Consider the following 14,411-nt stretch of genomic DNA (forward strand, 5'->3'; position numbering starts at 1 on the left):
TAGGCAAATGACCCCGGGCACTCCCAGACCCCTCAGGAGTGGGCACCAGAGGGGGTACAGAGCCCTCGGGACGGGCTGAGCCGTGAAGCCCCTGCCCACCTGCACCCAGGGCAGACAGGAAGGGAGAGGGCCCGACTGGAAGAGAGCGGCCCTTCTCGGAAGGAAAAGGGGGTTCCTCCCAGAGCCAGGACCTGATCTCCTGGGAGCAGGAGAGTGTGGAGGGCTGCTGTTATGGGCTGAGCTGCGCCCACCCCTCCCAATTCATACACTGAAGCCCTAAACCAGTACCTCAGAATACGACTATATTTGGAAACAGGAACTTTAAAGAGGTGATTAAATTAAAAGGAGGCTGCTAGGGTGGACCTTAATCCAAACTGACCGGTGTCCTTATAAGAAGAGAAAATTTGGGCCCATGGAGAGACACCAGGAAGACAGGCACAGAGCAAAGGCCATGTGAGGACACGGCCAGAAGGCTGCCCCCTGCAGGCCGAGGGGATAGAGGCCTCAGGAGAAAGCAAACCTGCTGACTCCTGACCTCAGGCTTCTAGCCTCCAAAACTGTGGAGGCTGATGCTGAGGCCGCCCAGTCAGTGCACACTGGTGGAACTGGGGAGAAGCTCTGGCGGCAGGGTGCCCACCTCTGGAGCTGTGGGTGAGGAGTTAATAAAGAGGCAAAGATGACATACAGTAAAAGCAATGACTCCAAAGTTCCCCCTATACTAACTTGGGGTCTGTGGGTAAACTTACATGGCTGGAAGCAGAGCCTGAACTAATATCTATCTTTCTGTGTTATAATTAAATATGGTTGAAGGCCAAAGTTTTCTGGTTGTTCAATAAATTTGGAGCATCTCCAGTTTGAATTCATTAGCATCTGAAACTGATTTGGTTCCCATCAGTCACAGCTGTTTTAAACATTAACAATGTTCTGTATCCTATTCTCTATATATTTTAGAGGCCCATCTGCTGAAATCCATTAATTGTGTTCTGGGCTTAGGAGAACATGATTAATGGACTAGAAAGCAGAGTTACTGGATTCTAACACCTGATTTCTTGTAGCGAGCTGGACTCAGCAAGCTGAGTTTCTAATCCATGATGTCATCATCCTTTTTTCATTGGGTTCTTACCCCAACCAAACACAAGCAGGGCACTTCACATTGTTTCCATTTCATGAAAAAGGAGATGGGTTTGAATAAAAGTCAGATGACTTGCTGGGTTCATAAAACGACATGTGGCTGAATTAGAAACAGGGCTTAAGCCTTCTGTTGCCCAATGTGTGGCTGCTTTTCTCCCTTTGTCTCCTGACTCCCTTGGACACTCTCCCCCACCCTCTCTGTCCCTCTGCAGAAATGCAATGGGCATAGGCTCTGGCCCTGGACTTGGGTTCAAATACTGCCCTGTTACTCCCTAAGGGGTGTAACTTAAAGCTTGCTATGTAACCTCTTGGAGCTTTAGGGTCCCCATTCAAAGAATATGGGGAGAACAAAGAAAATTTGAAGCTATGCTGTAAAGTTCAGTTCAGTTCAGTTCAGTCGCTCAGTCATGTCTGACTCTTTGCAACCCCATGAACTGCAGCACGCCAGGCCTCCCTGTCCATCACCAATGGCCAGAGTTCACCCAAACCCATGTCCATTGTGTCAGTGAAGATATAGCATAAAGTACACGTTCTGACACCAGTCCTCCCCTCCCCTCCCCAGCTCCTCCCCCCAACCCATTCTCCTTTCTTCCCCAAACGGATCCCCAAAGGACTTCTCTGTACTTTCCTTCATCTGTTTAGTCCCTGCACTGCTGGCCAGGTCAGCTTTATACCTATATGAGCTCTCTCCTGCTGTGCCTGGAGCTCCCTCCCCAATTCAGGGCCTCAGTACAGGTAAAATTCTCACTGGTCCAGATGCCCAAACTCTCAGTACCTCTTGGGTCACTAACCAGTTTCTTTCCCTCTGGATGCTTCCTTCTTATTATCTTACTATTGCTGTCAGCCTTTTGTCCCCCACCTCCTACTCCAACATCCTAAACTTTCTGCATTAGCCATTGTAAGAGAGGAGTTTCACAGAAACAGAAAAAGATGTAACTATCCTTGCAAACCCCATGGTGGCTTCTGGCCACAGGGCCTGTAAGGAGAGCAGAGCATCCTCTTTCTCCTTGCCCAGGGTCTGTCCCTCTCCCATACAGCCAGTCCCAGGCAGTATACGCCTCCTGGTACAGCACTGCCCCCCAAACTCTCAAACTCCCCAAACTACCCTAAGCCCCTCTCTTTATCCCTCTGCTGTCCTCATTTTCCCTGGAGCCCAGACCTCTCTCCTGAGCCCACCCATACATCCCACTGCCTGACACCATCTCCCCAGGCACATACCGTAAACCCAACATCTGAAACCAAATGCAGCTCTTCTCCCCACACTGCTGCTCATCTCCATTTCTCCCAGGCCCCCCACCCACCACCCCTGCCCATTTCCAGTCACTGACTGACATCTTTCAATTCCATCAACAAATTTCCACATCCCCACTGTTACCATTCTAGCCCTAACTGTACCACCTCCTACACCTGTGGTCCCCTGTGCCCACCCTAGTACATCCATCACTCTGTAGCCAAAGTGATCTTTGTCAAAAGGAAATCTGATGTCACTCCACTGTTTACATTTTCCCAGTGGCTGCCCACTGCCTCTTAGGATCAAGTCCAACTCATCAGACAAGGGTTTCTGAGATCTGTCCTCAGCTTTCATCTCCAGCCTTCTTTCTAACTCTTGGGGAACACCCTCACTCATGCCTTTTATGCTCAATGGCAGTGGTTCTCAAAATTTAGCATGCCTGATAATCATCCAGGAGAATTACTAAAAACGCAGATTCCTGACCTTCCCTGGGGTGTGGATGCTGCTGATCCCTGTGCCTTCTGGGGACACTGCTTTGTATACCTCACTGAAAGCCTTTCAGTTTCTACAATGCCAGGCTTTTGCTGTCAGCTCTTTGCTGACTCATTCACACATCACTGCTGCCGGGTGGGTCCCATACGCCTCTGAGGTGGTTTCATCAGCAGCTATCACAAGGCATGGCAACTGCGGAAACCTGTCCCCAGCGCGCATTTACCCTGCAAGTTCCCTGAGGACAGGCACAGGGCCATCATGTTCATCTCCTGTATCCCCAGTGCCTTGCTCAGTACCGGGAACAGGCTAGAAAATACCTTTTAAAGGAATGAGTGGAATCCCCGGGGAACTCTGCTAACACGGTATTTCCTGAGAACACTTCATCACAGCCCTGGGCTCTGATGCTCAGAGATGAAGCCTGTTGGCTTGGATCCCGTGCAACTTTCCATGAAAAGGAGAAGGCCCCTAGCTCTGTCACCAATTTAGATCAAAGTGGCCAGGTGCTGAGCCTTCCACCCCAGACAGGAGACTGAGTCTGGAAAAAGTGAAGCAGCCCAATAAAAACATCAAAATCAAAACACTGAATTTAGAAGCCTCCTGGGAAACCTGGAGCTGGGCTGGAAAGACTGGCTTCCAATCGTGTGGGTAAGGCATCTTTTGCTTTTGCGCCAGCCTGCCCACACCCAGCTAGTCCTGGCCTCATGGACCTTCCTTCTGCCATGGGAGGGAGGAGGTCAGCACCCCACAGGAGTTACCACGCTGCTCAATCTGAAGACACATGAGTCTGTCTCTCCAGTGAATCCATAGAGCAGAAAGATCAGAGTCAGCCATTGGGAGATATTTACAGAGCCCGAAGGTGGGTCTTACAGCTTCCAAAGGGTCTGAGATAACGAGGAGCTGGAGGAAACTGGGGAGGTAGCATCAGTAGCCTTGGGTCCAGGGAGGTCCCTGGATCTCTGCCTCTCTGGGGACATTTTCCTTTTTAGGTAGCTAGCTAAAAAATAGATATCGAACTCTCCATAATTCCCCAAATAAGCATTCACTTTCTGCCACAAGCTCCTGAAGGGGACACGGGTTGGGTGACATGTGAAGGGAGCACCCACCTTGCAGGCTGTGTCACAGCAGGGGGTGGCGGTGAGGATCTGGGGATGGCGCTAAATCTCACTGTCCTGCATTGGGGCAGGCTCAGGGCTCTAGGGGGCTTTAAACAGCACCCTCGACGCTGCCCCCCTCCACCCCAACCCCCAACCCCACACACATCAGGCTCTTTCTAGCCCCTCCTTACAAAGTTGTGGAAAAACATTGGTCATTTTCCCAGAATGAACATCTCTGGGCAAATTTCCTGTACACATTCCCTCACAGCAAAGGCCGTCACATAAGATTCCAGAGGAACACTGATCCTCTTGTTACTGCAAATACCCAGCCCCGGGCCGCCAGGACACAGAACATTGGGACAGTTGTGAAAGAGGCAGCCCGCATGGCCGGGACAGCAGCGCCAGCGTTGTCTGACTGGTACCCTCCAGGGCATCCCTGGGAGGACCCACCCTGCCATGGAACTGGCTCGTGGGAGACGACGGCAGAGCAGGGAAGTAGATGGACCCAGCAGCCCAGGGGTGGAAGCATAGGTCCACATGCACAGTGTGCTGGAGGGCAGCGTGAGCACCAAGGCCAATACTTTGGTTGGGAGTAACCAGGAGTTGGCTCAGCTTTCAAAGACATTCATGGAAATAACCCCGCTTCTCTCCCAGGGTCCCACAACTTTCCCTGTCAAGCAAGTCTCGATGCCAAGTCTTAACCTCTCCAGCATTTCCTTCCAGCCCTTTGACTCCTAGACAGCATACTGAAAAAAATGATGGGATCCTGGAGAAACCCTTCAAGATAACTGGACACTGCTTTTGATACCCAAAGATGCTTTCAAGGTGACTGACTTTTGGTTTCAGGGAGAGACACATTCAGGAGACCAAGGCAAAGACATCTAAGAGCATCATAATCTGGGACAGTAGTGAGAGAGGTCAAAGGGACGGGTAAAAGAGGTGAAGCTCAGGCCAAGATCAGGCATAGCACACAAGGGGTGTTCCACCTTCACCATCTCCAGATCCCAGGAACACGGGAACCGATGAAGACACTTCGAAAGGGAAATGCTTACTATATCCCTACTTCAGACCAGCCACTGACATTTCAGAGAGGGACAGGCCTTGGTTCCTATTCCCTAATTGTACATGGCCCTATGGATGTTTCTGTCTTTTCTAAAAGATCATCAGCTTTACAGACTGATAGGAGGAATCCCTGGGCCTGTTATCTCAGTGCCTCTCTGTATTTTTTTTTCTTTTTGGCCACACTACGTAGCAAGTGGGATCCTAGACCAGGGACTGAACGAACCCCCTGTGTTGGAAGCTCAGAGTCTTAATCACTGGATCCTGCCTCTGTACTTTTCTCAAGCCATTCCTTAAGCCCCAGCAATGTCTCTTTCACCCAAAACTCATCAGATCCCCTCCAGCTGGAACACCTAAACCTGAACTCCATGCATACAGCCTCCCTCCCTGTATGGATATCTCTGCTGCTGTGTGTTCACACTTGCTGGAGCTTCCACCTTCCACACACCAGATGATGTGAAGGGCTTTAGCCAACCCTGCATCACTCCAAAGAAAAGCATTCTACTGAATGGCCTTATGTCAGAGCTAGAAAAGGCCTGGGGTCAGTTGGAGAAAGTCCCCACTTGACACTGTAGAAGGAGGAGGGGCTTTGACCAAGGTCAAGGCCACATTCAACCAGAGGCAGAACCAAGAACCTTCATTCCCTGCTCTCCACCCCAAGGGCTGTCTGGCGGTACCTTGTGTCTGAGTGCTGGCCCAGCATGGGGAACACACAGTAAAGGGGCATCTGGAGGTCTGACAAGGAAGGGTGCTGCGGCCCCCCACGTCCCCACACCCCCACAGGTGGAAGATGTTTTTCCCCCAGCCCGCACTCCTCCCTGTTCCTTCTTCAGAGGTGGGAGACGACCCACTCTGGGCTGGAGATGTGCATAAAGTTTTCCAGGAGTGCAGATACTACATTTCCATCAAGAGAGGGGAAAGCAGCCAGAAAGAATGGACAATTGACAAAAGTCAAATGTGGGACTGTGGGTTAGACAGCATCAGTTCAGTGTTAGATGTCCTGATTTTAAGAACTGCGTTGTGGTTATATTCTTAGAAGATACACAATAAGACATTTAGAGGTCAAGAGCATGATATCTATTTGTAAGCAGTATATATATTTGTCTCTATATAAAAGTGAAAGTCGCTCAGTCTTGTCTCACTCTTTGCGACCCCATGGACTATACAGGGGGAATTCTCCAGGCCAGAATACTGGAGTGGGTAGCCATTCCCTTCTCCAGGGGATCCTCCTAACCCAGGGATCGAACCCAGGTCTCCCACATTGCAGGCAGATTCTTTACCAGCTGAACCACAAGGGAAATCCATCTCTATATGGTGAATGGTGAATGGTGACTATGTATGACTAGATATAGCATATATATGGTATTATAAATATAGATATGAATATTTGATGAATGGTATATATATATGAGTTTATACATAATGACAAAACAATAGGACAAAATGTAAATAATAGATGAATCTAAGTAAGTGGTGTACAAGAGTTTCTTATACTATTTTTGCACCTTTTCTGTAAATGTGAAATTATACCAGAATACAGTCATTAAAAAATTCCCACTGAGAGGCATGCAGCAGAGACCCTGGCAGGTCTCAAGAACCAGGAAAGCGGACCAGTGTCACCTTTTTCTCCCCGCAGCTCTGATGGCAGTCAGACCTGTGTCCCCCTGGAGGATGGTGCCTCCGCTGTGTGGACAGCACAAGGCTGGCCCTGAGACTGTGGAAGGCGCAGACTGGTATGGGGGGAGCATGGGTCAGGCCGCCTCACAGTGCCCACGTCTTACCAGCTGCCAGACTCTGGGCAGGACAGTTTAGCTCTCTAAGACTCAGTTCAGCTCATCTGTAAAATGGGAACAACTAATCGTAGCTCAGTGGAATGAGACTTGCCCGAAGCAACACAGACTGCCTAAGATGATGCCTGCTACATAGGTGCTCAGGAAAATGCTTGTTTTGTGTGATGGGCGGATGACTGAATCAGAGGCCCTTGTGATCTTCTGCAACACTTGCGCGTTTCTCCCTCGAGTCTTGCCTCAATAAGAGGAATGTTATTCTTCATCAACCAAACCACATTTCTCTCCTCCTTTGTAACCTGGCTCACCATCTCCCTCATTCAGAGATCTTCCCACACTTCCCAAATCTGACCCCCTCCTCACTTCTGAACTTGTGAGCTGGTTGTTCAGCAGGTTAACTTGTACTTTCACCAGTTTTCTCTCACCCAGCCCCTTGGGTTTGGACAAATCAGCTTGGCTTTTCCCTCATGTTCCCCAGACCCTGGCTGCAGCGGTGGCCCCAGGGGCTCTTAGGCAATGTGTGGACGAGGACCATCCACTCTCATACCTGACAGCTCTTCACAGGACCAAATATTCAAGCTGGGAAGGGGAGGCCACCAAACATGTATCTGGCCACCATCTGTCTGACAAGGAAACCACTCAGCTTTCCCTCGGCCACTGGAGGAAAGATGTACTTCCTGGTTCCATTAGGTACTTCCCAGTCCTTGACAAAAATGAATACACATACACAGCCGGGCCACTCAACAACATGAGACTCTGGGCTTTCTCATGGAACCAGAAATGTCTAGGGCAGAGGATGGCAATGCTAACAGAATAAGACAAGCTGAAGAGGCGCACAGACTGCGTAATGCCACTTCCGTGGGGAAAAAATTCAACGGATATATTTGCATGTGTATATAAGAAAATTTATAAAGCAGTAATTGTGAATACATTTAAGGAGGTGAGTGGAATTAGGGGTAAGATGAAAGAGGGCTTTCATGTTGCACTGGGTAAACTTCTGTACTATTCAAAATATTTGAACAAGAAGACAGGCATATTTAATGTATGTAATTAAAAAATAATGCAAATCATCCCCCAAAGTGAGAAAAGAACTTGGGGTGCAGACCTGGAAGACATCCCCTTCATTTCCTATCTCCGGCATACCTTCTCGGGAGCCTCCTGGGAAGGAAGTCCCATGGTGGTGCGCAGGTACCCAGGGAACTTGCAGGTCTCTGAAGGAATCACCCTGCTAATGCTCTCAGCATCCCAGTGGGTGACGGCTGGGGTAATGAGGGGGCAGGGGTCGTGGGCCAGCAAGGAGATTCAGCGTGGCCATTACCATACATGGAGACACACCCTTCCATCCTTCTGGGAGTAAGACATCTGTCTGTGACTCCAACTTGAGGGTTTTTCTACACAGAGTGAAATTTCCCTTCAGCAGACAAGCAGTGTCAGCTGGAGTTAATGCCATCACAGATGTGTGTGTCTGCTAGGGACAGAAAGCAGTTTCAGCCAGCCCTGCCCCTCCTGTTAAGCAGCACTGCCCACTGAGCCCCATTCCCTGAGCCCTCTGCAGGGGAAAGAACCATGGGGTTCAGACTCTACCACAGAGCACCTTGCTCCTTCTGTAAAGGCGGGTGCTGGAATACCCTGAGGACCTGGGCCTGAGGAGCCCCCAGGTGGTTCCACATTTAAGGGAGGCAGTAGAGAAGACCTGCTTCTGCTTTCTCAAGACCAAAGGTGCAAGAGGTGCAAGAGCTGCTCCCTCTGGAGCAGCTGCTCTCCAGCCTGACTGGCTGCACCTTGGAATGGCCCAGGAGCTGAAACAAATACTGAAGCTGTCCACCATCAGAGGAGGTTCTGATCCAATGAGTCTGGGGTACAGCAGGCGGCAGCGTTTTTAAATGGTCCCTAGGTGAATCTAATATGCAGCCAGGGTTGCAAGCCCCTTCCCTAGAAGTGCATGATGACAACTTGACTGGGGTTTTCTGAAGACTTCTTCTGCAGGGCAACAAACCCATAAGGCTGCTCACTGTCTCCAGCTTCTGTCTCTCTTTCACAACTCTCCTCCCACCCCACCTCCCTTCCCTGGGGATCTCACTGGAATGGATGTGCCAGGGCAGAGGACAGCAGACTGCTGACCTCCCAGCTGGAACCCCAGGGATCCCTGCTTCTGCCCCCAGGAGGGAAGAACAGTCGCTCAGACCAGTTCACTGCCACTTGGTGCTCTTCTAAGAGCCCACGTCTCTCCTGCTGATTTGCTCCCATAACTAAGAGCACAGGCCCAAGTCAGAAGATAAAATCACTAACCCGTTCTCACCAGGTTTTTTAAAAGAATTGTTTCTGCATTTCCAACAACTCATTAAATGCCCACTTTGGATACTCAGAGGCTCCAAGGTAGTTAGATATCCATGAGAAATTATCACTCCAGTTCGGTCGGCACAGCATACTGCAGGCTGAGAGGGCCCCCTGACAGCTGAGCTGGTATGTGCATGAGGAACCCAGGCTCCTCACTGGGGAGGGAAATATGTTGCTTTGATGAGATGCAAATAAAACTAAGTTCCAGAACACTGCCTTGAAATGGAAAAGCGGAGGCAGCCTGTGAATTACCCTCGCTCACTTCCCTTGTTAGCACGGGTATTCAGGAGTTTGTCTTGTCTTTTGCTCTTTAAAACACAGAAAGGGCATGTTGGGGATGTCCAGGAAACCCCATACCTCCTGTTAACATTGGAGCTTTCAAGGCAAAGTTCTAACAAAATTAGATAATAGTTCATCAGTAGGGGAAGCCAGGGCTGCCTTATGATCTTTGTAGACTCTAAGCACTTTGCCTTTCAGGGCCCCTTCATTCATTAAAGAAAAAAAAAAAAAAATATATATATATATATATATGTATATATGTAAGTTACATTTTATAACTGCATTGGTATAAAGATAAACATTAATATTAAAAATTAAAACATCTTCTTTGATCTAAAAGTTAATTTTTTTCCTAATTTTATAAGATATTGAAACATTTTTATGGGCCTGTAAAAGCCCCCCCCATAAAGATGAGGGGGTCCTGGAAGAGGCTGAGATCCAAAAAGAGGGAGAAAGCCATGCAGAGTCACAGAAAAAGCCCCATTCCTGCTCAGCTGTTTAGACCACAGCTGCAAGCTGATTCCAAAACATGTGGGTAAGGCCATTCTATGAACAGGTCATGGCATCAGCATCCTGAAAAGTGAGCCCCTGAGTTGGCCCAGTCACCTTACAAAGTAGGAGGGAGGAGGAGACAGACATGTCACCGTGACACGGGGAAGGAGACAGCCTTCTGGCTGAAGTGGGTGCTGAGACCTACAGGGGCTCACAGGAGGGAAGAGCTCCTTTCAGCCAGAGCAAGGACAAACTCAGGGATGAGATGGCTTTTCCGTGGGAGTCTGTCTGAAGACAGAGATGTCCAAGCGAAGGCACGAGGGGAGGAGCACGGGGATGGCTGGAGCAGGCCGAGGAGCTCAGCTTGCCTTGAGGATAAAACGGGGGAGAGGAGCTGGGCGGGGGGGGGGCAGCACTCAGACGGGAAGGCTGAGGGGCGATGTCAGAAGGTGTGCGCACGTGTGGCAGGCGTGCCAGGACGGCCTCCTGGAAAGGCTCACTTGTAAGGGGCGGGTGGGCTCTGCAGGCGACCGGGCACTCCAGCTGGGATTGATCTGGTCAGAGCCCTCCTTGAGAAAGTGCATCTGGCGGGAAAGACAGCTGAGAGAGACTAGGGGATGGTCTCCCAGGGGTCTGGGTGGGGAGCAGAAGGGGCCTGAGTGGGGCTGACAGAGGACGTGGATATCTTTAGGCTTGAAGGCATGGGAAGGGTGAGGAAGGGTCACCAGGAGCTCACGGGGTACCAGGGTGAGGACAGAGGCCAGGCTCTGCGGAGCACGGGCAAGGCAGTGGCGGCCCTTGGTCCTGGGCTTGCCTGGAAGAGCTGAACAGGTACTTACTCTCTGTTCCTAGCACTGGAGGAAGAGAGCTCTTCGGCCTCCGGGCTTTCATCTCCGGGGCCTTGGCATTTTCGCTGGCGGGGGCATCTGGAACTAAATGGGAACAACAAACATGAGTTGGCAGCCACCCAGGGAAAGAAGCAGAAGAGACGTTGCAATAAAAATCCCACCTCCACCACCCACCATGATAGTCCTCCCCACCCTGTTCCACTCGGAGGGCCCTTCGTGCTACGGGGCAGATGGCACCTGGGCTGGCATCAAGAGCACCAAAGAAGGAGCAGTTGTGCCACCAGGCCTTATACATCGAGTGCAGAGCAAAGTCCCCCTGAAGGTGGATGGACAGGCTACCCTGGGAGCTGGTAAGCATTTCCACCTCTGCTGCAGGTGAGGGCCAGCACAGTTGCATCAGCAGGGCCCCTCTGCTCACCCAGGCACCGCCTTTCCCTTGGGTCTTAACCCACTTGGGCTAAACATTCTGGACTTCCAGAAGCCTGCTCTGTGCAGAGAGGTCTCTTAAACAGAGGAAGCAGGGCACAGGGTGGCTGCCCTTGGGCTCATGATCTGGAGGGGTCTTGAGGCCTCTGTTTTCTCTAACTCCCTTGGAACAAGGGCACTGACAGTCAGACCTCCAGATCAGATGGAGGTCTGAGCAGGCAGTCGGCAGGCCTCACTCGCTCTGGACTGAACCTCGGACCTGTCATGGGGGCTTCTGCACCCTCCCCAGCGCGGACCCAGTGGAACCCTGCAGTGGTAGCCTCTGGGCAGAACTGAAATGCTACACGACTCCTCAGGCCTCTCCTCCACAATCCCACTTCACGTTCACGCCAAGTGTGGGTGATGCCAAGGGAAGCCCTCCCTTGGCAGCAGGGTGCCAACTACAAACTGGCACTTGCCATGGGCTCTTGCCATCTACCTCCACAAAGATTCAATAAGGTGCTGCTGACCCCCAATACCTCCTGAAAGGAGTTCAGGGTGGAGAGCAGAGCTGAGGCACTCTGTGCTCTGGGAGGGCAGTGGGTAGGAAACTCGCAGGGCATGACTTCAGATAAACATATTTTCAGGAGCAAATTTGAGGAGCCAATTCTTGTATCTCCTCATATCTAGAAAAACACTAAAATCCTTCATGGTGATGACTGTTTCTCGTGACTAGCACAAGCTTCACGAGACTAGCAGAAACCTTCTGGAAAAATATGTGCTTGATCGCATGGATTCACCCTTCACCAAAATTTCATATATACTTACCTTTCCACCCCCATCTCTTTGGAGTAGTTTCTCAGAGCTATCTGAGGTGCTGCCTCCTGGGTTATAGTCCTCATTTTGCCCTAAATAAAGCTTAACTGGCAACCCTCACATTGTGATTTTTTTTTTTTTTTGATTGCCAAGCATAACACGGTGCTGGGCTGGGCTGGGTGGAAAAGGAAAAGGCCCTCACTGGGCCTTGAAGAGACCGGACTGGAGCAAGTTGCAGGGAAACTGCCCACAGACCAGGATAAGAAGGAGCTGGCTGTGCCGCTATCACTAGGTTCCAGCATTTTCCCCACAAGGAACTCCCTTCAGAGACCGTGCTAGGAGGGAGCCTCCCCCACTCAGAGCCCCTTCCTGTGCATCCTCTTCCTGCCCCTGAAGAGGAAGCCGAGGGAGAAAGGAGGGGGGGGGGACTTTCCAGCTGATGCTTGGCCACATTCCTGCGGCTTGGCTGGTGAGGAAGGGCCATCTCCCCGTCCCTCCTCCAGGGTGGGGCAATCCCGGCTGCTAACATGCGCTCTCCCTTAGACTGGACACTAAGGGCTCTGGTGGGTGGGCACTTAAGCACAGAACTAGGGGCTGGGCATGCACGCTTCCCTGGCATGCAGACTCAGTGCTCCTCTCAGGACGCATTGCTCCTTCTAGATGGCATCGGATTCCTTTCCTGCTCCAGAACGTGGGTCTGTCCCTATATATTCCTTTACTCCAGTAGGCTGCCTTCCTACGCCAGGGCCGGCCCACTCTTTGTTAGCTGGGTAATTTCAGGAATCCCCCTGCCCTGCCGCCATCCCCAGCTGCGTGTTATCCTCTGCCACCTTCCATAAGAGCCAAAAAGCCCCAGATGATGAGTCAGGGGACCTGCTGTCTGTAGCTGATGTGGCTTGTTTCCTGTCTCCTCAGTGGGCTGCCCCCACACTGGTCTCTGTGGACATGGATGAAGGAGCAGGAAATGCCACGGGGAAGGGATGCTTTCATTTTCTCTTATTGGGTATTCTCCCCAGAAATAGAGGTCATTGTCATCTACAGAAAAATCCTCAGTACATATTTATCAACCTTTGCTTCTCAACCTTGGCTGCTCATTAGAAGCACCTGTACCTTGGTATCTCACTCCCCAGATCCCAACTTGATTGGTCTGGGTGGGGAGGCTAGGTGTCAATAACAGGCCGCCAGGCTGAAAACTGCTAGTCTCTCTCCTCAGGTGGGTGGGTCTGTGGGTGAGCGCAGAGGTGGGGCTGGTCTCAGGGACTACTGCTAGAGTCAGGAAAACCTGTCCATGCTTCCCTTGACATTTGTGGATGAGGCGGCCATAAACCAAGGTCATGAGATGAGTCTAGTTTCCCTTGTCTGAGGCCCTCCATTCTTCCCTTCCTTCCAGACCAGCACCGACAGCACCAATAACAATTCAAAGAAAGGCACACCAGACATTTCTTTGTTTTCCCCGCTTTTAAGGAAGAGGTGGTGAGGACAGAGTAGGTACACAGGGTCCTCTTTTCCTTGGCATCAGCACTCTTCTCACCATCTTTTTCCCAGTGAGTTCCAGGGCATCAGAGGAGGAAGGTAAAGAAGCATCAAGACTTTCTGGTTTAATGATGGGGAGACTGAGGCCCAAGCAAGCAGAGGACGAGAGGCCCAGTCTCCCTGAGTGCCTGAAGGAAGGCACACAGGGGCTGAGGTTCCTTCTCTCCTCGTGGGGTTGTGGTGGGCTTTGCTTCTGAGCGCCATTAGAGAGATGGAGATCAGGAAGGAGCGAGGACAGCTCTAGCTTTGCCTTTGTCGTCAATAATCCTGGGATCATGCCCCGGCTCTCTATTTCCACATTTGTTCAGAGGAAATGACACTTATTTTCTCTGCCTTGCAGCACTGCAAGACTCTAGGGAGGGAAGGCGTGCAACGGTGATCATTTACCTATTCATTCACTTCTCCTGTTTGCCACATAGCCTGGCCTCCTTCCCAAATCCACTTTAAAATCCTCCCCCTTCAGAAAGCCCTCCCAGAGGTCCTGCTGTATGTTTCCTGCCCCTGCATCCATCCTCAGCACGTGGGTGACTGCTTTGCAGTGACTTGTGAGCCTGGCGGGCTACAGTCCATGGGGTCGCCAAGAGTCGGACACGACTGTCTCGTGCTTTGAGTTTTGTTTGTAGAGGTTCCCTGCACTTATCTTTCCATCTGGCCCTGGGGAAAGGGGCGCAACTTTCACTGTCAAACCAGGCACTCCTGCAGACGTGGAGCACTGCAGGGGTGGGAGGAGCCCCCTCTTTCCTCTGCAGCGCCCCCGCCCCCTTGGGGGTTGTGCCTGTACCACAAGCCATTAACTATCAGTCTGTCCGTGAGAACCACAGCCAGGAGTGGGCTGGGAGGACTGTGTGCTTAATCAGAACCAGCTTTGTGCTCACACGGCTGCCCAGGGGATAAAAATAATAGTTAT

General features: G+C 51.1%; 1 protein-coding gene across 1 annotated transcript in view; it reads right to left on the reverse strand.

Moving 5' to 3' along the window:
• MYLK (myosin light chain kinase) overlaps window positions 1-14,411 on the reverse strand; it is a 146,112-nt gene that overhangs the window by 55,911 nt on the left and 75,790 nt on the right. The window contains 1 exon segment of the mRNA XM_018045771.1: window positions 10,742-10,834. Within this exon segment, the coding sequence (XP_017901260.1) occupies window positions 10,742-10,834 (93 nt within the window).

Source organism: Capra hircus, chromosome 1, assembly GCF_001704415.2.
Source record: "Capra hircus breed San Clemente chromosome 1, ASM170441v1, whole genome shotgun sequence".
Classification (NCBI taxonomy): domain Eukaryota; kingdom Metazoa; phylum Chordata; class Mammalia; order Artiodactyla; family Bovidae; genus Capra; species Capra hircus.